At 36.1% G+C, this 26,170-nt stretch overlaps 5 protein-coding genes and 1 non-coding gene across 10 annotated transcripts; 3 read left to right on the top strand and 3 right to left on the bottom strand.

Moving 5' to 3' along the window:
* Nucleotides 1-884: 884 nt before the first annotated feature.
* LOC135795562 (uncharacterized) lies at nt 885-2,078 on the bottom strand. The gene is made up of 5 exons (XM_065307277.1): nt 1,850-2,078; nt 1,654-1,783; nt 1,423-1,566; nt 1,208-1,365; nt 885-1,146 (listed from the first exon to the last, which is right to left on the bottom strand). The coding sequence occupies exons 1-5, from the start codon at nt 1,930-1,932 to the stop codon at nt 1,077-1,079; spliced, it is 585 nt and encodes a 194-aa protein (XP_065163349.1). The 5' UTR covers nt 1,933-2,078; the 3' UTR covers nt 885-1,076.
* Nucleotides 2,079-2,252: 174 nt separating this feature from the next.
* LOC135795559 (uncharacterized) lies at nt 2,253-19,865 on the bottom strand. 5 transcript variants are annotated; one of them, XM_065307274.1, is made up of 10 exons: nt 19,663-19,865; nt 7,394-7,526; nt 7,177-7,329; nt 6,966-7,120; nt 4,171-6,912; nt 3,984-4,110; nt 3,768-3,914; nt 2,992-3,700; nt 2,637-2,935; nt 2,253-2,577 (listed from the first exon to the last, which is right to left on the bottom strand). In XM_065307274.1, the coding sequence occupies exons 1-5, from the start codon at nt 19,695-19,697 to the stop codon at nt 6,723-6,725; spliced, it is 666 nt and encodes a 221-aa protein (XP_065163346.1). In that variant the 5' UTR covers nt 19,698-19,865; the 3' UTR covers nt 2,253-2,577; nt 2,637-2,935; nt 2,992-3,700; nt 3,768-3,914; nt 3,984-4,110; nt 4,171-6,722. The 5 variants fall into 5 exon arrangements, with proteins under 5 accessions (XP_065163346.1, XP_065163343.1, XP_065163344.1 ...); XM_065307271.1 differs by lacking the exon at nt 19,663-19,865 and adding an exon at nt 7,580-7,968; XM_065307272.1 differs by lacking the exons at nt 6,966-7,120; nt 7,177-7,329; nt 7,394-7,526 and having other exon boundaries at nt 4,171-4,240; nt 19,663-19,825.
* LOC135795558 (uncharacterized) lies at nt 5,455-6,776 on the top strand. Its single transcript, XM_065307269.1, has 5 exons — nt 5,455-5,597; nt 5,657-5,789; nt 5,846-5,998; nt 6,064-6,215; nt 6,284-6,776. The coding sequence occupies exons 1-5, from the start codon at nt 5,476-5,478 to the stop codon at nt 6,510-6,512; spliced, it is 789 nt and encodes a 262-aa protein (XP_065163341.1). The 5' UTR covers nt 5,455-5,475; the 3' UTR covers nt 6,513-6,776.
* LOC135795561 (armadillo repeat-containing protein 7) lies at nt 7,956-8,872 on the top strand. The gene is made up of 3 exons (XM_065307275.1): nt 7,956-8,144; nt 8,213-8,383; nt 8,446-8,872. The coding sequence occupies exons 1-3, from the start codon at nt 8,042-8,044 to the stop codon at nt 8,757-8,759; spliced, it is 588 nt and encodes a 195-aa protein (XP_065163347.1). The 5' UTR covers nt 7,956-8,041; the 3' UTR covers nt 8,760-8,872.
* Nucleotides 9,309-10,275, top strand: Fcp3C (Follicle cell protein 3C). Its single transcript, XM_065307278.1, has 2 exons — nt 9,309-9,950; nt 10,039-10,275. The coding sequence occupies exons 1-2, from the start codon at nt 9,642-9,644 to the stop codon at nt 10,219-10,221; spliced, it is 492 nt and encodes a 163-aa protein (XP_065163350.1). The 5' UTR covers nt 9,309-9,641; the 3' UTR covers nt 10,222-10,275.
* TRNAI-AAU (transfer RNA isoleucine (anticodon AAU)) lies at nt 11,746-11,819 on the bottom strand. Its single transcript has one exon. It is a non-coding gene; the product is annotated as a tRNA-Ile (tRNA).
* Nucleotides 19,866-26,170: the final 6,305 nt, after the last annotated feature.

Genomic DNA, 26,170 nt, shown 5'->3' with positions numbered 1-26,170 from the left:
TTCATCGGCCCGTGGCCCCGGCGGCAACGGACTCACGTACATGAATAGAATTAAACGCACCGGTACAATTGCAGATTACACGCGATAAATAGCTGATAAAATAACAAACAAGTTTAATAACACTAGTATCACGGCGATTAGGAAATATAACACAATTTACCGAATTTACATCAAGGAATAACACAAGTCGAAAGTGTGGAATGTGCGCTCGTCGTTATCGCACCGTTGAAACAAAACAAAATCCTCTCGCTGGAATATTTCCAGGTGAACCTACATCGTTACGCCATCTGAAAACACTTTACAAAGTGTTTCAAACAGTGTGGCGCGCATGTGTGTCAGTGCGAAATTGTCTATGAGGCAGTGAGTGGTCACGCACTTAAGTAGCAGCGTACGTGTGAGTCACGTATGCGAAAGTGCGCATGCATCACCCTGTCTAAATAACTAGCAAACTTACACAAAAATACAATAAGCCAAATCTAGACGACACATGACTTTCAAATTTAATCTATCAAATAACAAACACAAATCACAAACTGTTAAGTCTTTAATACGACATGATGACGATGATGTTCGATCATTGATAAAGCACCAAACACGTCACTAAATACATACTCAAGAATATACTCAGTATATATTCAAGAAGCCGTATGCAAAGCATTCTACTTAGCCAACAACCGGCACAGAACTACGAGTACTCAGAGCGCACCGCGTACATCTCGTAAGTCGAACAAGCTGCCAACGCATGTGACAACATGCGATAAGACTGCGCGCGCAACCCGCAGCGCGGTATTTCTATCAAGGACACGCAGAAAGGAAACTATAGGCGCCACAAGGAACATGTTCGACTCATCCAACGACGGGCGCAGAACTAAGCAGAACACATATTTGTGTATTTAAATTTATTTCTTTTTACCAAGAAAACAAAAATGTCAAAACTCGATGAAATTTAACTTCTTGCATTGTTTTTTACGGCGTTAATCCCTCCAACACCTTATTGATAATGTCAAAAATGCTGGTCATAGTAAAAGAACAAACGGCCTCAACCACTGCAATAACTTCGTCCTTTAGTTGAGTGGTCACATAATCAGTAACTCCTTGCAGAACCCAGTTGAGCATGCTACCTTCCAGAAGTCGATGTTGATTGCACTGCAATTTCAATATAAAATTTGAAATATAAACATAAATTTTAAAAAGAAAAACGTTTTACCCAATGTTAGAAATGGAATAAGACTTAAGACTGATTTGTAGTGCCTTGAAATCCACCTGAACCGCAAAATTCACATCGACGAGAACAACTTCACCATTAAGTTTACCTTCCAAGAGGGAACCGTCCGAGCTCACCGCAATATCGTATTCATAGTCCATCTAAATTAAAAACAAAGCAATAATACACAATATAACAAAGTAAAGTATTACTTTTACCTTGAAGACTTTGAAAAAGATCGGCACTTCAACAACCAGCAAGCGGTTTTCATAGTACAGATTAATATCACCATCACGGTAAATTGAAGAAGCATTAAAGATGACTCCATCATTCAATTTCAAATGAATTGGTACTCCAGTTATCTATAAAATTATTATTAAAGTAAAAAAAAAAGAGAAATTTTACTCAGTAAATCAATAAATTAGTAAATCAGTAAATTAAATTAATACCTCAATTTCTTCATCAATATCGGGAATGTTCATTGGGTCAAAACCATATTTTACCAAAAAGCTGCGTACCTCCGCAATGATCATATCAACAAAATCGTTGATGTTCTCAATTTGCTTACGAGTAGACCATCTAAATCCACAAAACAAACAAATGAACATTAATAAATGTTAATAAAAATAGAATAAAATTACTTACGACTCAAAATTCTTAGCAATATATTGAAATTGCTGAACTTTCGTCAAAACATTTTCGCTTACAATTTTTGGACATGTCCACATCTGAAGCAACAGTAGATTGTGGAAGTGCCGAAGCACCAACCACGAGCACAGCGACAAAACAAAGAAAAACCTTCATAATTTACCGAATGGAATTTCCCAAAAACGAAATCAAGTGAATCGAAAATCAGGACTAAGTGTAATCATCATAAGTGCATGGGTTTTATAAATCGATTACAACGTAATTTGCCTGCTTAATCGATGATAAAAGAACAACGTTCAAACATTGAAAAAAATACGCCTCAAATCATTGAACTGATAACAGTTTCCTGCACTTATCGACGCATCAAATTCAACTAGAAAAATAAAATGTTTCATATGGATCAATGTGATAAATGACATTCCAAGATTTAATCAATATCAGCACAAATAAAACTGTTAATGTATCCGTTTTGCTTATTAAAAATGCACAGATTTTAAGGAGACCTAGACGTTTGCGGATTATTTGCTGCATATTTCTGTCTGTTCTCTTTGTTCATCTCTTTTAGAATTCGATTTACCACTTCCATTCCCTCCGTAATTTGCTCACTGACTTTCTCCTTGATGGTTGATAACAAAATAGTTTTCATACTCATTATAACAATCGGTGTTAATACATTTAACAAATATTTTGTTAAACCTTCACCTTTGAAAACAACTGAAAGTTTTCTAGAAACAAGAAAAAAATTATTAAATTTCTGAGATTTGTGAATTAAATTCATGCTTACTCGCATTCTGGTATATCAAAGTTTCGGAAAATTAATTTTCTGTGAATGAAGTCAAACGAGAACTTCAAACAAAGACTTATATCACCCGCACGGCACATAATTCGTCCTTCGGATATCACCACATAACCAGCGTTAATTTTATAATCAGTAAAGACTTTAACATCAACAAAACTGATCGGAATCGCAATCGTCATCACGCGATTATTGTATTCACAATGGAAGGGCATTTTTCTTTCGAGATTACTCAAATTGTGCACGGATATACGATTGATGTCTAATGTAGCTGACATGATCAACGCCTACAATCAAACATTATATTTAAATGTACTTTTATAATTATTCTATTGATATTAACATTTAATTCTTTATGAACGCCATCTGGAATATCCATAGGATCCAGATTTTCAGCGATCATCGTTTGACGAGCTTCCAGGATCATCGCGTCGAAGAAACCAGAAAGAGCGTTGATATTTCCCATGGATTCAGGAACATCATGCGGATCTAAATCTTCTTCATCAAAGCGGTAGACTTTCTTGGACATGGTGTCAAGTGCCTTTACAACTGCTTCAAATAGCATTTCTATTGTTATTGTGATTGAAATTAAATGATATATGATCAGTATTTTAATACACAAAGGATTTTTTTACATTTTAAATGGGTTTATGATATACAAAATGACAGTTTACGCATTACTGAGTGACAATGTCGCCATTATAGACATTTTTCAACGACTCATACAGCTGATCAATGTGATCTAATATAACAACATCAAACACATGACGAATCTGTTGCCTGAAAACCTCTTTCAAATCATCTGCTTCAACCATATTTAAATAAATATCGAACAAATCCTTTGAACCTTCATTTAACTCTAATTCCACATTAGGATTTGTTGTTTCACGTACGTTGCCAAAGACTTTCTTTGATCTTCTTAACCATCTCCCACCGCTATCCTTGAAATCCAATAAAGTGCTAAAAACGCCTTGAAAGTTCGTGACATGAGCTGATACAGATCCTAGTTGACTTGTACCGGAAATATTCAATCTGCATTCGGTGAAAGTCAACTGTAAACATAAATAATAAATAAAATTAATAAATTTAATATTTACAAATTATTATTGTTATTATTACGCGCAAGTTATCAAACGACACCCGTGTATTGAATGCGATATGGTTCGCTGACTGGTTCTCAATCGTTGCGTTGACAAATTCAAATGTTGGCTTAGACGTCACACCATCTTGCATTGTAATAGGTACCAGTGTTTTCATACCAAACTTCTGATTCATAACAAAACAATGTTTCACAATTAAATTATAATTAGAACACAATAGAAATATAAAACTTACAACTCCATATCGAACAACTTTATAAGCATCCGGCAATTGTACTGCTTTAGAAGCTTTAGGTCTTATTTCATTCAAAACTAAATTTGAGAAGTAATCAACAAATTCTCCCTGGTGGATTTGATCAAAACTAAAAAACAATAATTTAATACGCAAATTAAAACTTTTAATTTATTAATATAACAATTACCTGGTAATTTCATGCGCATTATCCAATAATTTATGAATATTATGTTTGTTTCCAAAACACAATGTCACACCTACAATACCGAGACAAACCACTGTTAACCAATGCATTTTTAACACTGAACGATATAATGAAAGCACCGCTAATCGCCAAAACAAGTTTCTTTATCGTATGCTGTAATACGGTTGTATTTAAAGCCTTATCAATTGTGAACAAACAAAATTAGTCTTGTTGATCGGCTTTGTGAAACAGATCCACTACAATTTCGTGCATGCGAAGCGATTAACTGACCATTGTTAGCGCAGTATTTGTAGCATTTTCTACGCTGGAAATATTGATGCCAATTTCCAAACGAAGGTTACTACATTCATTTTCTATAATTTTTTTATTACATGTAGCATGCACTGATTGCATGTATTTGTCTCAGAATAATTTAATTAGCTGCGTCGCAGTTATTCGCAGATCTTATGGTAATTAGTTTATACAAATCTTGTTATACAAACAACAAACATATTCATAAATACATGTATAATTAAATTAATTAAGATTTAAATTTTTGATCGTTCTGGAAGATACATAAATATATATTTTAATAATAATATATTTTAACTAGCTTTTGCCCGCAACTTCGTCCCGGTAGTGTTTAATAAAAATGTAATTCGTTTTTACTCTCTTGTTCTAGACATGATATGTGTCAATTCTATCAATAAGATTCGCAATTTTATTTTAAAGAAATTAATTATATAAAGAATTGATAATAACGCACTTCAGCACTTGAGATGGCGCTCAGACTATAACTATTTAACTATAACTATGACTGAATCTCAATGACAACTTTTATCCTATAGAAAAGGGCTGTCTTTAGGGTTTTCCCGGCAATTATTCGATTTTTCTCGCCGTAAAAACCATCCTTGGCCCTTAACGAACATTTTAAAAAAGAATTGGCCAAATTTATCTATGCGTTGTTGAGTTATGCGCTTACCAACAGATTTTGCGATTCTTTTTTATATTATAGATCTTATGGTAATTAGTTTGTACAAATCTTCACAACAGCAATAATAAGTGAATAATTAATTTAATTGGGATTTAAATTTTCGATCGTTCTGGATGATACAGAAAAATATACTTTAATTTATTTTCAAATTGAAAAAAAAATGATTAAATGATTAGATTGTAATATCAATGGCACGCGTGCGATAAAATTCGAAACGCGTATAAAATATTGAATTGGAATCTAATTGATTGTAGTTTCAGGAGAGCCTGACACCTATAACTTAAATTTGTTTTATAATTATTTAGTTTTGTAAAATGTTGAACAAATTTGTGTTCTTAGCATGCCTCATGGGCATTGCTGTTGCACTACCCCAACAACTCCCATTGGGCGAGAAATCAGCACGGGCTTTGAAAGTGACAGCTGATACTTTTGATTCGTAAGTTATTATTAAAAACATAATTCAAAACATTCAAAATGTTATTATTTATAATCTAGATTGAGTCCACGAGAAAAGATTGAATCTGTCAATGAGATGGCTGATGTCATCATCACTGAAGTTCGTTTGTTAATGGGCGATTTAGGTTTGGATCCCTATAAGTTACCCGACGTTCATGAAAACTTCACTTTCGTATGTTTATCAAATTATAACTTAAGCAAGACTTAATTAACTTTTCGTGTATCTAGAAACCGATTATTATCACTTATCACGGTGAATTGGACATGGAACGCGGTTGGGCACAGGACGTGTCCGAAATCTACCGTAATGGCAATGTTTACATGGATTACACTGGTCGTATCCTTACAATCAATGTGCCTATTAAATTTAACAAAATTTTGGTAAAAAAAAACAAAACTTTTCTTGAGTTTTCATTGAAAATTTGTATAAATGTTTATAAATTTAGTTCAACTACGATTACAACGCTAAATTGATGGATCTGGGACCAGATGGTAGTATTGAAGGCAGCGCAACAGATATTCAAATTTATTTTTCTTTGGCTTTGGATTTCAATCAATTAGTAATCACATTGAATGAATTTGACATCGTTAAAATCGGGTAAGTTTAAAATGAATGATTAACACATTTTTTCTATAAAACATTTTTTAAATTTTAATCACAAACAGAAAAATTTCATGTAAATTTACTGGAAATGGAATAATCGACTGGTTTGTCAATCTCCTCACACCGATTGTCACTGGCATCTTCAAGGGGCTGATCACACTCATCGCTGAAGTAATTGTGCGCAGTACATTGGAGACCGTAATTGATTTATTAAACGATGCACTCCAAAATATCCAACCACCGACCTCAGAGATTGCGCAAGTACAAGATAATGCCATCAAACACTTTTAAACAAATGCATTTTGTCAAGTGTTTTGATAACACTTGAATTATCTGAACGCCAATCACATTTAATTGAAATATAATAGAAATTCAATCACACCTGCTGAGATCCTGAGACATAGATAATTACCGGCGGCGATAACATTTACAAACACTGATTGGTTCTAAATTTGGAACTATTTTTGTGTTGAATTGATAAAATTAATATTTGTGTAAAATTTATACACTTTCAGGTTTCAAACTAATAAAAAATGCATTAATTTCGTCAAATAACTCGACTGCGTTCTTGCACACTTGGTCTGTGATAACATCGTTTATCATTCCCCGGAATAAAACAACTACCAATGGTGTTAATAAATTGATTAACCAATCCGTAGGAGCGTTACCAGTGAAACTCACTGATATTTTACTACAAAATAAATATTATTATTAAATTTGCGTTGTTTTATGTTCAAGACGTACCCAATTTTCACTACGTTTGCACATTCATTCATGGTGATGTGCATTTCTTTAAAATTTATTGTCAACGACGCAAAAACTTCAATGTTTACTGCATTGCCTTCCACGCCGCCTTTTGGTCCCAAATTCATTATTTTCGCATCGTAATCATACTTAAACTAATAAAAAATTGAGATTTCATTAAATTAAATTAATAAGATTTATATATTATTACGTGAATTTTGTTTAGCTTTAACGGAACACTCAGGGTGAGAATTCGATCGAGGTATTTCATTTGTACGTCACCGTTTCGTTGAATATCCGAAACATTATAAGCAACACCTTTTGTTAAATTCAGGACACCAGTATAATTAACCAGCAAAGGTTTCTATAATAATTAATTTATTATTAATTTATTTTATTAGTTATAAATTGTAAAATACGAAACTCACATAACTGAATGTTTGAACTTGATCAGGCAACTTGAGTGGATCAAAACCATAATTAAGCATAAACATACCAAGCTCGAATAAAATCACATCGAAAATTCTGTTTATGTATGCTGTTTTTTGTGCCTCTGTCAATCTAAATCATTTAAATCACAAAAATATCTTAAATTGTTAAATAAATTCACTCACGAATCAAAAATGTCTTCAGTTTGATTCAATGCTAACGCAGAACGTAAACCAAAGTGATTTTTAGGTAAAACCGCTAAAGATCCACCCACGAAACAAACTAATATCACAATTTGTTTCAACATTTTATTATATCATATAACTTGGCAGTTAAAACAACGAAAAAATAAATTAACTGCACGTTACGTATATTTATATGTTTTTAAATGGATCAATTTTGTAATCGAAATAAATAATACAATAACATGTTTTTACTCGAATTGTAAATTTTATTTATGAACCAATGCAATTTAATGCACTGCTGATAACGTGATAACAATGTTGAGCAACATAAACGATTTGAGCGCAAAATTTTAAATTTTATTCCTAATATAGACAACTTTCAATACAATGCTAATCGTATCGATTGTAAACAAACCGTAAATGTAACGAAACGAATTCGGATTGTATTTTATTTATTGTACTATGTTTACTCGTCCGGATCAATTACAACGAAAAGGTGGACCCGAAGAACGATTGAGTTTTCTGCAAAAACTGAAGGACGAATATACTACGACGAAATCATTAGGTAACTAGAGATAACCTCAAAATTTCTATTCAAAAATTTAATATTTTACGTTATTATTATTATTACAGAAGGCAAGCAACAAGTATTGGCGAATTTAGCAAATTTTGCATATGATCCTATCAACTACAACTTCATTAAACAATTGCAAATTGTTGATTTGTTTTTGAATCAGCTGCAGCTACAACAGAACGAAGAGCTTTGCGCCTTCGCCGTTGGAGGACTCTGCAATCTCTGCAACGGTACAGAAATTATATTTATTTTTATTTTCTGTAATGTTAAGCATCTTAATATTTAATTACAGATCCCGAGATTGCAGACTACATAACTTCCGACTGGGTAATTGCTGCTTTAATTAAATTATTACAACATCGTAACAAAGATATAGTCTTAAACGCATTAACAACACTATATTATCTCGCGAGAAACGTAAACTCTGCGTATTTGATAAAAACACCGACAAATTTACACAAACTGCGTGCGTTCCACGCAGCGCATCGCACCAATTCGTGCGATCCAAGGTTGACCAACTTGGCCACAATTTTTTTGCGTGATATTTGGGACGCTAACGACGCTAACTCTAACCATTCGGAATCCGCCGAGGTCAGCTCGGATTGAACGCCCAATAAAACGAAAAAAAGAATATTTGCATAAACCGCTGACGAGGGCGAACACGCCAACAACTGTAATGGGGACGCTGCTTATTAAGAGATTATTTTGCAACGGCGCGCGATTCGCACATTGCGCGGGGCAAGCAGCGCGGAGGGCAAAGTGCACAGTCGGCGATAAAGCTGTTTCGACGAGGCGTATCAGCCAGGATGACGTAATGAACTTCGCTCGACTGAGTGGAGACACGAACCCCATTCATTTGCCGCAAGATGGAAAGATGGCGGTCGTGCACGGGGCGTTACTCAACGGGATTGTGTCCAGCGTTATCGGCACGCAACTTCCTGGCGCTGGAACTCTAGTCGCCTGGCAGAGTTTAAATTTTCCTGACAAATGTTACGCAGGCGAAAATATCACGACACAAGTGGAGGTTGTTAGCGTTAGGAAAATAATACATTTAAAATTTGATTGTTCTGTTGATGTTTGTGGTAAAACAGGTAAAAAGAAATGTGTTTTGCATGGGGAGGCAAAAGTCGTCCAACGTTAATATTTTATATGCACATGCAAAATTTTTGCTCCAACGTGCAATGTGAATGTGAATGCGTTCGCCGAATAAATTCGTCCACAAAATGCGCGCAATAATAATTTCCATTAGTTTTTACGATTTCTGCCGTTTCGGCAAGAAAACCAGTAGTCGCCAGCACATTTTATTTATTGCAATTGCTTTTGGCGAAGTCTTGTCTACCTCACCCGCCGACCTGCGCATAACAATAACCCGGCAAGTTATCAGTGTGCAACCGGACGCAGAGCGCGTAAGCCACCGAAGATACCCGTCGACGATAGCCGCATTTTAAGTGCCCCACAACGAAACCCAACCAAGTTATTAAATCCATCATGCACGTCCGCGCCGGCACGAAATTCGGCTTATGTTTATTATTATTAGCCCTTGTGGTAATCGGCGTGCACGGCAAAGAAGAGCACAAGACGAATAAATCGCACGCGCATGAAGACGAGAAGAAGAACGTTGAGGCGAAATCAACGACGCCAGTGCCCTGCACGTGCGGCATCTTCCTCTCCGGCCAGTTTAAGAAAGGTTCCAAAGCTGCCCCCAAGGGCGAACCGGTCATCACCGAGGAGCAGGATGCGCACTTCGCGCACAACTCGATCGGACAGCGGCAATGCGCCAACAAATGCATCGAGAGCGTAAGTTAAACAACACACACACACTGGGTGGAGGAATGTCGACCGTTATTCTGTCGTTCAGCTTTGATTTGGGCTTTTCTGTTTGCAGATAATTAAGTATTTGCCGAAGAGCGCCGACATCATTTGCTCGACGATCGACCGCGACTGCCACAAGGAGAAAGCCTACTTGTTCACCAAGAACTACAACGACAAGTGGATCAACAGTAACATGTCCGCCGGAAGAGCCTTCTGTTGCAAAGATAACAAACCCTACAAATGTCCAATGATTTAAATCTTTTATAAATGTTGTAGAAGCGGAAATAAAAAATAAAACTCAAGTGATCGACGGGTCGTGAATAACTGAATGAACGCGATGCGATGCGATGCGATTACTCTTCGATTTGTTGTAGGAAACGATCGGTTTCACGGTCGGTTGATTAACTGCCCAAGTTACGGCATACAGGATGTTAAATTTGACGAAATTACGCGCGCTACTGGTCGGCGCTTCATCGTCCGTCATTAAGCTGTAGCAGCCACACAGGACACACGCAACAAGTGCGCAACGCATGAACGAGTTGCACAGCCCGGAATATTTTCCCATTCCCACCGGGTCCGCGCCGCAGCGCTGCGCAGGACATTAAAGCCAACCTGCCGCCGCGGAGGAACTTATTTCTAATGTATCTAATTCTCGGTAGCATGTGCGCATGAGGCGCGCCGCGGCCAAAGCGTAGCGAACGCGCGGCATGGCCGAAGAGGATGGTTGAAGATGGAAGACGACGACACGGGGTTGCCCGGTTGTCGACCCCATCGCGACGACGCTCGAACCTCCAGCGGTGCGTGCAACACTCTTCAAGTCGCATATATATACACACAAGAGCTTCCCTCTTGTAGCGAGAGAGCCCTCTTCACATTGCGCATGTTTAAGAGTTTAAAACGCGCACGCGCAAAAAATCCACCGCGAAAATCGCGCAATAACCTCAAAATTATTATGATTTTTGCGTTTAGGTTATGCTGGTATCTCTTTACGAGCCAAATGAACAAAATGGACAAAGGCGAGTAGTAAAGTCACGCACAGGCCGATGACCACCGTGATGTCACTGCTCTACTCTGTTCCTCCTCGGCTAGCCATAGTCATAAACCTAAGCTATTTTCTCTTCGGTGTGACTTGGAGTTTTATTTTTATTTATTTCTTTGTTCGTTGCCATACCTTTCTTTAGTACGACACTAATCTGATGACACAATTAGATGCTTTGTTTCTCTAACTTTACCTTTAACGTCAAAAGTTGAGTGTTTTTTATAAAATCTGAGATTCCAGATTTCACCTGATGATTATTAACCAAAGGGAGCGTCTGAAATCAACGATGCAAACCACCCCATTGGTGTGTGTTGTTACGCATGAAGATACACGCAGCGCGGTTGTTTCGTACATCACGCTCAAGCGCTCTTTAATTATTATTCAAATAACTATTTCCGGTAAATCGGCGATTACCCCACGAAGTCAGTGCCCCTTTTGTGATTTCCTTCCCTTCGGTCTATCGCGTCGCGACTCCGCGCACACAAACAGTGCATAATAATAAGCCCATTAAAGTTTTATCTATTATCTGCATGCGTCGCTACCCACCCCATCCTGGTAATTATAATCTCGAAGGCACAGGTAGGAAGGAAGCGCCCTTTCAACCCACTCAACCCTACAACCCTCTATTCACTTCCAGTTAAGTAATCATTTTCATTGTAAATTAAAATATAAGTTCTAATTATACTGACAAGTATAAAATTTAAAAATTTAATTTTAATAAGAAATTTTGGAAAAAACTTTTGGCCCATGAGGGGATCGAACCCGCGACCTTCGCGTTATTAGCACGACGCTCTAACCAACTGAGCTAATGGGCCAGTTGCTTTTACCTTATTCACATATTGAGATAAAACAAAATATTTTAAGTTTGTGTTGATCAACGAAATGAAAAATCTCCCTTGATTCTATTTCGGACAATCGCGCAACGAAAATAGCCGCGTGGATAATTTTAGCGCGCGCAAGGAGTGCCGCGTCCAATCGCAATGCTCCTTCCAGTCCTTCCCTCGTCGTCGGCGGTACTCACTTATTAGAATACATACTTGCAGCGTACTTGTTTCGATTTAATGTTGCGCGGTACTCGGCGCGGCGGAAGTGAAAAATGTTCCTTCCTTTCGCTCATTCCAATAGGCACCCCACAGCCCACAGCAGCGACATTAAAAACACTTCCTGTTATTTTTATGAATTACATTCACAATACAAAAGTACTTTTGCATTTGTGGTGTTTATCCCTTAACTAAATTTAAATTTAGTTTTTACTGATAAAAATTCAGTTCAAATATATACCTATTCAAGGTTATTAGCATTCATATTGTACGTTCAATGGAAAAAAAAAAGTTTCAAAAATTTTTTTTTTGCATTTTCTAGCCAAACTATTAATTTTAGACAAAAAATATGTTAGACGAAAATTGTAGATCATGAAATTCTCTATAAGAACTAGTTTACACTTTTTTTTTTTAAAGTCACCATTTTGATGTAAAACTCTTTTAAATATTGTCCTTCATGTTACGTAAAAATATGCCTCAAATAATCATCACACAAAATTGCGAGTTTCTCATTAACCATTTTAGTTATCAATATGCTCTTTGCATATTTAAATAGCACTAGAGTTGCCCTTTAAAACGAATATATCCAAACCCTCGAAATTCCACCCAAACTGCCCCAAAACCACCGCCAAAGTTAAGCAATACACGAAATAAAAATTACCAATCAAGCTATTTACCTAATGCATGTCATGTGTGTTGCCTACATTTGTCACAAATGATTAATGACACCAACAAGTTTCGAATACTTCAATTTGTTTTCCAAGATGAATTAAACGCGCGCCGAAGCAATAAGTTATGCGCCGATCAACGAGGTAGGCAAAGCCCGCCGAGTTAAGAATGGTTATTATGTGGGTGGGTGGATCGCCGCTCCCTGTCGATAAAAGATTCCGTAAGGTATGAAGCAACCGAAAATAAACTCGACTTAATGTAAAATCCTACATTCAACCACATAGGGAGCAAGACGAGAAGGTAAAAGAATCAAAAACTAACGAAACAAAATCCTTCGCTTTGAAACCGTGCTATACAAACGTACGAAAGGTAAAGTTAACTATAAAATGACGCAATGCACTTCGTGCCTATAATATAATGTGTTGAGGAATAAGTAATTGATCAAAACTTGCATGTTTACAAATCGAAGTAGAAATAGAAAAGTATTTCTTGGAATTTCTTGCAAATTATGCAATTTTTAAATATAGGCGCAGCAATATCTATACATATAAAAATTAATCGCAAATTCTGTTGGTAAGCGCATAACTCAACAACGCCTAGACCATTTTGGCCAATTCTTTTTTTTAAATGTTTGTTAAAGTCCAAAGATGGTTTTTACAGCGAGAAAAATTCGAATAATTGCTGGGAAAACCCTATAGACAGCCTTTTTCTATAGGATAAAAGTAGGCATTGTGATTCAATCATAGTTATAGTTAAATAGTTGAATCCGAGATGGCGCGCTGAAGTGCATTATTAACAATTCTTTATACTATTAATTTCTTTAAAATAAATTTGCAAATCTTATTGATAGAATTGACACACACTATGTCTAGAACAAGAGAGTAAAAACGAATTACATTTTTATTAAACACTACCGGGACGAAATCGCGGCCAAAAGCTTGTAATGCAATATATTGTGCATTGAAATTATCACGCGCATTGTCAAATTAAAAGTTTTTATTTAACATAAACAGAAATTAAATTATGCTCGTGTCCGCGCTAAACGATTCGATTGTTTGGCGCGAAAAAAAATCGATAACTCAATATCAACGACACATATTGAATGCCACCTTATTATCGCCATGTTATAGTGAAATTCACCAAGATTATCACGCGCCCAAATAAAGACGATTTCCATTTTCGCGATAAAAACTTCCAAAACAAAAAATACAAACAAAAAAATTCAATTATTTTTAAATTCTCTAAACAAAATCAATATTCAAGCATTAAACAAGTTTAATTCGTTTTTTAGTGAAAGAATATCATGAGGGATGGACGCCCGCACGTCTTATCACCATCATGTGCGATGATTCACTAATCACGCTCACATATGGCTAACTACCTACGCTGTAAACTGCGCTGTAACTCTGTAACGACTGTAAGTGGAGCGCTGGGCGTGATGCGACTTGAATGTTAAATGAAAAAAAAAAAAGGAAACGCCACACTACTTTATTGCTTACATTTCATTTAATTCCACAGCGTTTTATCCCCATATGAATAAAATGAATGCGCCGTCATTCATCCGCCGGCGTGCACACACAGGACTACAGAGGGTGATTGTTAAGCGGGCAGGAAAATATGTTGAGAGCGCACTCTTCATTGAGTGCCTTGCGGGCGCGCTGCTTGTGTTAATACTGTTATCAATACTTGGTTCGAAGATCAATACGTAATACGAAAATATCCGGGTTGATACATGCGTGTTTATTCAAATGCCCGACTTATGGTGGTAGATTATGGCAACCCGTGTAAATATTGGAAGTAAATTCAATATTGTATATTATACACACAGACAGACGCGCAAGGGTTGTACATGACTTGTACAGGAGATATTTAATATTGTGGTAATTTTTGTCAGTTTTTGGCGAATACGTGGGTAAATAACGAATTTCAAGGTGTGTCGAACAAATATTGGGATTTTGATAAAGTTTGCAGTAAAGAAACGTGAAGGAAACAGTAAAAACCCATATTTGACATTCTAACCTTAAATTTTACAATGTAATAAGCCATGTTTTTTTTATTGTTAAAAGATTTATTCTTCAGCAAAATCGTTTTTTTTTTCGTTTTTAAATAAAAAAAAACGAATTTTTCTTCCAAATGCCAAAAAATAACTTTATAACTAAATAACTAAATAACTTTAACTTAACCTTGAAAAAAAAAACTTGAAAACCCCAATTTAAACATTCTAACCTCAAATATAACAATATATAAATCTAGGTTGTTTGTTACTACAAGATTTATCCATCGCCAAAATAATTTTTTTTCGTTTTTGAATGATAAAACTATTTTTCTTACAAATGCCAAAAAATATTACCTTAACCTTAAAAAATTATTAAAAATGATTAAATTTTAGACATTGTAACTTCAAATACTACAATATATTAATCGATGTTTTTATTAACACAAGATTTATTCTTCAGCAAAATAATTTTTAACGTTTTTAAAATGAAAAAAAATGCATTTTTCTTGCGAATGTCGAAAAAATATTTAAAAATACTTTAAAGAAAACTTGAAAAACCCATTTTGGAAATTCTAACCTCAAATATTACAATTCATTAACCCTGGTATTTTATTACCACAAGATTTATACATCACCAAAATATTTCTTTTTTCGTTTTAAATTAATGAACTCACTTTTCTTGCGAATGCCGCAATCAAACCCGAACAAACACTCGCACAAATCGTGTAACTGTAACGGAACGATACCCAAACCACGACGATAAGATAAGCGCACGCTGCATGCGAATTATATTGCTCCCTGAAGCTCACACTCGTCACATTTCTCACTTCACATGTGATGTGAGAAAAGCAACCATAATGAAACCAACACCACACCACCGTGTTGTTGTAGTTGAGGTTATGTGATAAGCACACGCACAGCAAAAAGCCGTTTTTATTATTTTGCATACGGGCAATAAAAGGAAACTTAATATTTTAATCACAAAATACGCAGTTAATTTAAGCAAATTACACCTTTCAATGAGAGACTAAACATGATTAAATCAAATTTATAATCAAATATTGAATATTTTATAAATTTAAATTCAGAAATTGTTGTGTATTTGCACTTAGCTCGTTTGATATTCGGTGAGTTTATGTTTTGATAACAACTTGAAACGATGACTGGTTCCTTATTTGTTTATATTTATTGATGAGTGATGGAGTGGTGATGAAGAGGCACTGATTATTCATTGCATTCAACAACTACCAATTGTTTATACTTTGAAATTCGCTGGTGCTTTTTAAAACAATTCATTTCGATGTGATTACTAATCAATGACTATTTGATTTGATTAATCATTCAAATATCACAAGAAAACAATTACAGTCCGAAAAAGTGTGTATTTTTAAATTGTTTCCGGGAGTTTTAAAAATTGACGATTTCAACTTTCCGTAGAGATTTTTTATCACTCACAATGCAATATTCGAAAAATAGAGCTCAAAATAGGTTTCTGAGATATTAATCTAGTCTCTGATTCATTTCAGTACAAAAATATTTATGAACGAAATAAAATGAATCAATATTGACACAAAAAATGCCGAAAGTCAATGTTAAGTTAATAAATGTCAATTTGTCTCTCTTCCTGAATAAAAGGGCAAAACCTTAATTTACTCCTCATTCTAATCAAATTTTAGCAACTTTTTAATTTTCCCGCTTATTTTTATTAAAACAACCATCAAATTTTCACTTAATCAAAACATATATTTATGTTCTATATAAAATTACTCCAGTTTCATTAAACAAAAACATAATTCTACAACTTTTTCCAATTTTTAAAATTTTTGGCATTTTGTTTAGCCCCGCAAAGAAGTGCATCTCATCACATCGCCAGCCATCAATGGGCAGCAATAGGAATAGAACTAGAAAGAGGGTAATGAACTTAAATCCTGTTACGAACCGTCACACACACACACCAATACACGCGTGCGCCTAGCGCACAACAACCCAATGTGCTGAGAATCGAACTGTGGTACGCTCCACTCGTACGAATCAAATGTGCGCCTGCAGAGAGCGAAGTCACTCAGGCACCGACGACGACGACGACGCTGAGCCACGAGCTGAGTCCGAGGGCGTATTTTCCTAGATTCATCGCGAGACGCCATACGAAACGCACGCCTCGACTCTGACTGTGTGTTTATCAAGCGAATGTCACAGCCATCGTCAATCAACATATTTACTCAGATATCGTTTTATTGCGTGCGCGTTGCGGCGATAAGATCGAAACGCATCCAGACTTCGAGAGGGCACCGAAGGGCAACACCCAAACTTCCCACCCTATACCATGCATGAGGGTGACTGATAATTCCGGATTCTATAAAATTATAAAACTTCAATTGTGGGAATTTATCTGTTCCGGTGTTAGAAAGGGTAGCGCCGTAATCGAAAAATCACTTCATGAATATGCAGCAATCTTTTGTGTTTTTCCACATGGAAAAAAACGTCATCCACGCATTGCACTCGTCCGTGAAATAAATTACGTCCTTTCAATGCACGCTGGTTCACATTTCACACGGGTTTTATATGTGTAGCTATTTATTTGATAATTCGAATCGAGTCGAAACACTTTATTTGTTTATCTTGTACATTTAATACGCACTTAATAAATTTGGACAAAAATAAACTGATTTATAACGTCAAATTCGGCAGATGTCATTCAAATTATAACCTCAAATCACCTCTGATCACTTGGAAATTATAACCTCAAATATTACAATATTTTTCTTTTCGCCAAAATATTTTTTTTGCGTTTTTAAATGAAAAAACTAATTTTTCTAACAAAAAATGCCAAAAATACCAACTTAACCTTGAAGAAAACGTGGAAAACCCACTTTGGATATTCTAACCTCAAATATTACAATATATTATTCCATGATTTTTATTATTACAAGATTTATTCATCGCCAAAATAATTTTTTACGTTTTTAAATGAAAAAAACTCTTTTCATCCCCAAATCCCTAAAAATACAAACTTAACCTTGAAATAAACTTGATAAATCCATTTCTGACATTCTAACCTCAAATATTACAATATATTATTCTATGATTTTTATTTTTACAAGATTTATTCATCGCCAATATAATTTTTTTACGTTTTTAAATGAAAAATACTCATTTTTCTTCCAAATGCCGCAAAATATTAACTTCGCCGTAAAGAAACCTTGAAAAACCCACTTTGGACGTTCTCACCACAAATATTATAATACATTAATCTCAAATTTTAATTACTACATGATTTATTCTTCACCAAAATAATATTTACGTTTTTAACTGAAAAAAACTCACTTTTCTTCCAAAAATCCCAAAAAATACAAACATAACCTTGAAGGAAACACCATTTCTGACATTCTAACCTCAAATATTACATGATATTAATCTTAAAACTTATTAATTTAATGATATTTAATGAGTTTTTGTCGATTTCTAACCTCAAATCCCAATATTTGACATCTGTCATACAAATCATAACCTCAAATCACCTCCGACTGACAGATGTCATACTCTAACATAACCCAGATGATTTGCTGCGTGAATCGGTGTCAAACCACCAAGAGGAAATCAAATGTGTAGTTTAAGCTCCGCGTGCAGCAATCGGCAATTCGCGACGTGTAAACCCCGTTAGTTAACTTTCTTTCATTGAGCGTGCCGCGTACGGAATTCCCTCATGCTGTGTGGTGCCGGTGTGTGTGCAAGAAGAGAATACGAGCGCTACTTATCGACGACGACGACGAAACAAACGCGAAACGGGTATCGGCTGCGTGCGTTTTGTCGCGCTACTTGTGTTGTGTTTCGCCTGCACATGCGTTTATGACCTACATAAATTTAGGAGCGCGTCGAGAGCGCACACATTTTACAAATGTGGTAACCAGCACAATTAATTATGTCATCGGTACGAAACTGGCACTGGAACTGTTTTAGAATGGTAATAAAAAATTTAATACCTACATGGGTGTTGTATGTTGGACTTAAATTTTTATTCTGGGATTGCGCAATGAATTCCTTGGCCATTAGCGTGGTGACCGCCGCGCGCGCGCGCTGTTTCGGGGCTCGCTCGGCCCACAATAGAAGAATTCAGTGCGCTCGACTACGATCCGTGATGGTAACATCGGTAACAGTTATATGCACACACGGGTTACATCCACGCGAGAGCGCATCTATAGAGGCGCATGGTATGGCATTATACTCGTAGGCTCTCAGCAAAGGCTGAGCGCGCAGCTCGTAAAGGGGGTCGTCGGAAGGCGTAGCACCACCGGAGTGCGTTGACCTCGGGAGCGAGAAGTTAAAAGTGGACAAGCCCGCTTTGCTCTTCCTGCACACGACACGCACACAGCGCACACGCGCACACCAAGCCTAGGATGGTAAGTGGCATTCACATCCCATGGATTTTTTTTCTCTCCAACAGAATAGAGAATAGAGAGAATCGAGCGAGTCAAACACCAGCGACCTGCTGATGCATGATGCGCAAAGTCAAAAAACGCGCATGCGCAGAGCAAAAATGTAATTACACAATATTTACACCCTCGATATGTATATGACTCTGTTAGTTGTGTCTAAACATAAATTTTCCAAGAATGGTTTAGTGTATGTTATTTATACCCTGCTTAAATCATGCTTGTCCACCCACTTTGCAAACAAGCGCGAAGAATAAATACGACCTTTGCTCGATTTGCTCATTGACCAAGTGTGTTAATTCGTACCCGAACCCACTCGACGTCGCAACCGGAAAATACCGAATATAGATATTCCTATTGTGGGTATCTTCGCTGCCACAATTGTTGCTTGTGGCTATAGTTTAGACAATTAGGGTATAATTCGTATCAAATTTACACAAGGCCATAAGACAACTTGGAGTCATAAAGTCGAGCGAAACGCGCTCGGTGTTTCAGACTTGTTGTTTCTCAGTGCTTCACTCACCTTTTGTGTTCGTGATCGCTTCCATTGGCGCTCATTCATGTTCTCGTTCACATGCTCTTTATGCGATGCCGCACTTTGATACCGGGGAATTGTCGTTTCTAGTTTTACACTCAAACATTTTGCAAGCACACACTCACCACTATTTGATAACTTGTTGTTTTTTAAGGTTATGCGCGCGGGATGTGCCGGCTATGACGAACTGTCAAATTGTAACCTGTCAGATTTTTAATTTGAAAATTTGAATTCAAGGACACACAAAACTTACAAAATCATCGTTTAGAAACATTCGTATTGCCATTCACCACAATTTATCCAATTATATTACTCTTTTTATGTTTTATTATCATATCTTGCACATATTTACTTATTTTATGTTTTACAACACGTTAATGAAAATCTTCTGAATATTTTCTTATATTTAGAGGTTATACGCACGGATATCGTAGTTTGACAACTTCTCAAACTGTCAAATGTCACACAAACCTCTTAATTTTAAATTTTCAGTTGTCTTCAAGTGATTTACACGAATTAAATGCAAATTATGATGTAGGTGAGAGTAATACAAGCATAATATTAATTTAACGTTTAATTCCGATAAGCAAACTATACCCAACACTTCAATAACTAATAAAACGACTAAAATAATACTCAGTACCGTCTTAAACCTCTCTCAACTATAATTTTATTCGATGTGAAAATAAACTATGAAACTAATGACGACCCTGGAATAACATGCGTATAGCTAGCGTGAGTTTAGGATTAAAAACACTGAGGCGCTAAAACGGTTCAACAAACATATCGCCTTACACTGCGGCTTTTGGCCGGCGGCGCTCGCCACTCTCGAGGCGTTGCGCCTTAAAAAGTTTAATTAATATTTAGATATCGTACGCGGGGAAACCGTTAATACACTTATTCGTGCTTTATTTATGTGTGCTTTTATCAAAACTAATTTACACGGGCTATTTAAATGCTATAAAAGTGTTTCGGCGACTAACGAGCAATATTTTTGTGGTTTTATTTTTTAAATAATTTCAACAAATTGGATATTAAACTATTCTTTGATAAACATAAAATAAAGTGGAGGAAAAAAATTAGAAATCAATTTTTGCAAACAGTTTTTTGAATTATTGAAGAAATGAAAGCTGTCAAAATTCGCAGGAAGATAAAACGTGCTGTGATTGGTTTGACGCGTTTGACGTCACACTCAAACGTCACTGCGCATAGAACCGGCGCGTTGATTTGAATTTTTCTGTTTTCTGTCAAATAAAATATACTCTGTGACGTCACAGACACTAGAGGGAGCTACATACATGACATTTCCTTAAATAATGAACAATTTACATATTTTTGGCCAAAAAACACAAAATTTTCCTTCTAAAAATTGAATAAACAAAACAATAAACACAAAAATCTGATATTTCAATGCTTGTTGTACGCAGTTTCATCCTTGATTATGCATAATATTAATTTGCACATTACGCACATTGTGGTCTCGTTCGTGATTTGTTTTCACCACCCGGGGAATACGAGGCGCTGCACATTTGTGCGCTCGAGCGTGCGACGTGCGTCGCCGCGTATAAACAATTCGATGACGAATAGTAGTGCATCCAGCTGCCATTGTGCCCTCATCGAGTGTATCCATAACATCATAACACAGGCGCCGACCGCTGTGCGATTGCATTACAGTGCAAACAACGCCGCGCGCTTGCGTTGTTTCCGACGCATAATCGCTCGCGCACAATGCGTGTGGCAGCGTTGGTCAAACGCGAAGGAGCCGGCGTAGGTGGCATCATATTACTCATTGTTAAGTCAACAAGTCAGCTTCGATTCCAACCTACCGACCTAATTACAAATAAAAACAGGTTACAATCGCAAACATTTCAATAAAATCAAAAATTTTTTTTAAAAATTTAAAAAATCGACGCCATTTTTTATTTGTAAGTAAATCAAGCATAACTATGAATAACTAAATCATGAAACCACCAAGCAGAACGCGATTTGATTGTATTGTTGTGTAATAACATTACAACCCACGTTTTGACGTTAGTTAATGGTGCGATTAAAGTAACGCTGAAAAAACATGTTTCTCACGCTACGGGGCTGTGGAACATTTGTAGCAAGTGTTTCGATCGAGTTTTGAACAAGAAAAACGTTCAGTAACCCCCTCTAAAGGCGTGTAAGCCTCCCCCAGAACGTAATTTTAATTTGTCTGTTGTTTTATTTGTCTTATTGAGCGTCTACAACCCTAGCACGTTTTTTTTCCGTCTCTGTATGTGGTAATAATGATGCTGCACGAGATGAAGGGGTAAGAAAACTCGTTTCGGAGCGTCTGCGATAAATTTTTGGTATTTTTAAACGAAAAATGTTTTATTTTATGTCACATGCAGGTTATGTGTACTTGTTAGCCAACGAAAAAGATGGAGATTAGACATGGTGAACGTATGACGCCTTCCTTTGAGTTTCCTCCGCGCGCTCATTTGTGCACGTGAGGCAATGGTGAAACGTAACGAATAGAGGCGAAATAATGAGAATCTCCTAGCTTTATGACTGCGCGTCTATCTGGCGTCCGTATCTACGTTTACGGTCGGTGGACGAACGCGAAGGAATGGAAAGGAGCCGGTGAAGAAAATGCGCCGAGGAGCAAGGCGCAAGGCGCAACCGACAACAGTCGAGTTTACGTGCCCGCCATGCACGAAAAAAATATGGTCAAGTCGGAGACCTGCGAACGAGGAAGGCGAGAAGGGTATTTCGTAATCCAACCACGCAAGTGCAGAGAGAAGACTGCGACCGCCAGCACGTGCATTACATTCGGAATCGTGTTATGCGACATCCGCCTAAAAACACGCAACCCAAATAGCAAACAATGCATTTGTAACCTATGCTAAAGTATAATACAATTATGAATACTTGAGAGTCTTAATGTTTGTAATACGGCAGTAAGGAGAAGAAAAACAGGATTTGTTTTGTAAAAATTTTAGAAAAAAATGGTAAAATACCGGTTAACTGCTCTAAATTAACCTCAAAATATTAAAAAATCTGATTTTTACATTCACTTACAATATTTCAGCACAATTACTTAGTAAACATATAAAAAATAGAAGAAAACACAAGTTAACTGTACCAAACGAACCTCAAAATATCAAAAATACATATTTTTCCTTTGTTTTGCTAAATTTAAATGCATTTCCTTAGTAAAAGATCAAAAATAGAAGAAAATACAGATTAACTGCACTAAACTAACCTCAAAATGTTAAAAATATGTATTTTTCTATTCTTTTGCTTAATTGAGGTACGTTTACTTAGTAAAAGATCAAAAATAGGACAAAACACAGATTAACTGCACTAAACTAACCTCAAAATATTAAAAATATGTGATTTTCTATTCAGATGCCATATTTAAGAACATTGACTGAGTAAAAAATAAAAAAAAAAAAACAAGACAACATAAGTTAACTGCCCTAAACTAACCTAAAAATACTAAAAATATTAATTTTTCTATTTATTTGCTGTATTTAAGAATATTTTCTTTCGAAATTATGTTATGCAACATCCGCCTAATAACATGCAACCCAAATAACAAACAATACACTTTTCTAACCTAAACTAAAGCATAATAACACAAATATGAATACTTGAAATGTCTTGACTTTTATAAAAAGAAAAAAAATTGTTGACATCCTGATGTTGTGATTTTATTGTGATGCAACTCGATGAAATGGACGTCTTCCTTTCAGGGTAGCGTCCAACATCGGATGCAATAACCGGTAATATTATGAATCGAGCGTGAAGGAGTCGGCGTGATTCGAGGGCACTTGTTTTTTGTAAACGCAGCACCAAGAAGACACACACCGGTGGCAGTGGCAGGAAGGCACACTCATATTTTGTATTATTCAAAATGTGTGAAAGGCAAGTCATACACGGTGGGACATGCATCAAATAACAATGAAACACACCACACAATGCTATATTGTACCAGTTACCATATTCCACCGTCAGTATAGAAGTCTACATTCACAAGCCGAAGAATTTTCATCAAAAAGAATTCAACTTCTGCTTAATTCCAGAAGCACATAGGTGAAGGTGTAGGGTACCAAAGCATAACCTCAAAATAATTCAATACTTATTATTATATTGTATTATGTGGGTTGTAGATATATAGACTTTGACTTAGAATTAGAAAAGTCAGGAGGATATGGTGCGCATGCGCGGAGCGCTGAGCGTAGTCATAGTCGCGCTCAGCAGCAGTTCGAGCAGTATCGTGGGCCGTTGACCCATGCCAGCGGCAGCGGCATCATTACGACATCCAGGGGGGTTATTACACGCGCCTCTTACGTAACGCACATGCGCTCGCGACCAGCAAACAAAGAATCCAAGATGCTTAGAAGCAATGAAAGAATAGAACATAGGGTGTAGCAGGAATTTGACTTAAGTCACTTGCGGCCATCATAATGTAACATTCGGTTGAAGATGAAGTGCGTCACTGCGGCAATGTTGTAGGTGTTGTTGGATGAAGGGGAGCGTGGGAGCCACGCGGCGTTTATCTACTAGTTTTTGCCCATGTTGGGATCACGCCTAATCCAATCCGCCAATGGCGTCACAAAAATAAATTTTCAAGAAAAAAATTTTTTTTCGCGTTTTTTTGAATAATTGAACACAAATTGTTGTTGAAATAGAAATGTGAGCCCACTTGCCTCGCCACGATGAGAAATTGTGCCCGCAAGTGTATTATATTGCTATGTGTAAAGTTGTGAAGTGCACTTGACTCTCATTCTCTTCTTATCGCAGCGGCGCGCACAACGACAAATGAGCAACTTGTCATCTGGAGGCCCGCAGGCCTGGTGAGATGCTCAAAGGCTTGTTGCTCGTTGTTGCTTGATTGCAATGCCCTTTTGATGTCCTCGTTGCGCAGCGAATAGGAAAAAGTTGCGGTGGCCGCGGACTGTCGACTGAGAGTCAAGTTCAACAAAAGCATAGTGGAATTTGATGAATCCGCGCTGGCTGTGACCGATTTTCTCTCACAAGCTCACGATACTTTCATGCCTGTTAGACGTATTCATGGGAAATTGATTTTTGACGTCGAAGCGATTTTCAACGCGCCGCGACAAAACTACAGAGTCACTGCGCTGCGCGTTCGCATCGATTGTGATCATATTCACATGCACGCGTAAATAGAACATTTAAATATTCAAGTGGTTGGCTGGTGAGCGACGCGCTAAAGAGCGCACAACCAACAACTGGCGATTCGTATCAGATGGTTGACTCCTTTGGCGCTCCTTTAACTGTTCTTTGTGAGAGTGTCCCGCGATGCCACACTCTGGAGGGCATCCACACCATCATAATATCCACCGTATTGGAATTTATTTCGTGAAAATATTTTAAAATAGAGGAAAATTGAGGTTATATGCAGTAATCTAACCTAAAAATATTAAAAATTCGTATTTTTCTATTCTCTTGCAGTATTTAAGTAAAATTACTTAGGAACATATAAAAATAGCTGAAAATATAAGTCATATTCGTGAAACTAACCTCAAAATGTTAGAAATATGTATTTTTCTGTTATTTTGCAATATTTAAGCATAATTACTTAGTAAAAATACAAAAAAATGGATTAAACACTAGTTAACTACACTAAACTAACCTCAAAATATTAAAAATCTGTATTTTTCTATTCACTTGGAGTATTTAAGCACAATTACTTTGTAAAAATTCAAAAAAATAGGACAAAATTGAGGTTAACTGCCCTAAGCTAACTTAAAAATAGGAAAAAAACGTATTTTTCTATTAATTTGCCCTATTTAAACACAATTACTTAGTAAAAATATAAAAATAGAAGAAAACAAAGATTAACTGCACTAAACTAACCTAAAAATATTAAAAATGTGTATTTTTCTATTCTCTTGCAGTATTTAAGCAAAATTACTTAGGAAAATATCAAAAATAGAAGAAAATATAAGTTATCTACGTGAAACTAACCTCAAAATGTTAGAAATATGAATTTTTCTATTCAATTACAATATTTAAGCACATTTTCTTACTAAAATATCAAAAATAGAATAAAACCCAGGTTAACTGCACTAAACTAACCTCAAAATATTAAAAATATGTATTTTTCTATTCACTTGGAGTATTTAAGCACAATTACTTAGTAAAAATACAAAAATATAAGAAAACAAAAATTAACTGCACTAAACCAACCTCAAAATATGAAAAAGTTGTATTTTTCTATTCACTTGCAATATTTAAGCACATTTACTTAGAAAAAACACAAAAATAGAAGAAAACAAAGATTAACTGCACTAAACTAACCTCAAAATATGAAAAAGTTGTATTTTTCTATCCACTTGCAGTATTTAAGCACATTTACTTAGAAAAACACAAAAATAGAAGAAAACATAGATTAACTGCACCAAACTAACCTCAAAATACTAAAAACATGTATTTTCCTATTGAGATGCACACATTTTTCTTTCTGCCACATGCAGTATTGAGGTTATGTATGAGCGGAATG

Source organism: Atheta coriaria, unplaced genomic scaffold, assembly GCF_025399875.1.
Source record: "Atheta coriaria isolate IRGN ID8LTWV9N9 unplaced genomic scaffold, Caltech_Dcor_3.1 hic_scaffold_7_pilon, whole genome shotgun sequence".
NCBI classification, from domain to species: domain Eukaryota; kingdom Metazoa; phylum Arthropoda; class Insecta; order Coleoptera; family Staphylinidae; genus Dalotia; species Dalotia coriaria.
The sequence above is the reverse complement of the archived record's forward strand: the minus strand, read 5'-3'. Positions and strand labels throughout refer to the sequence as shown.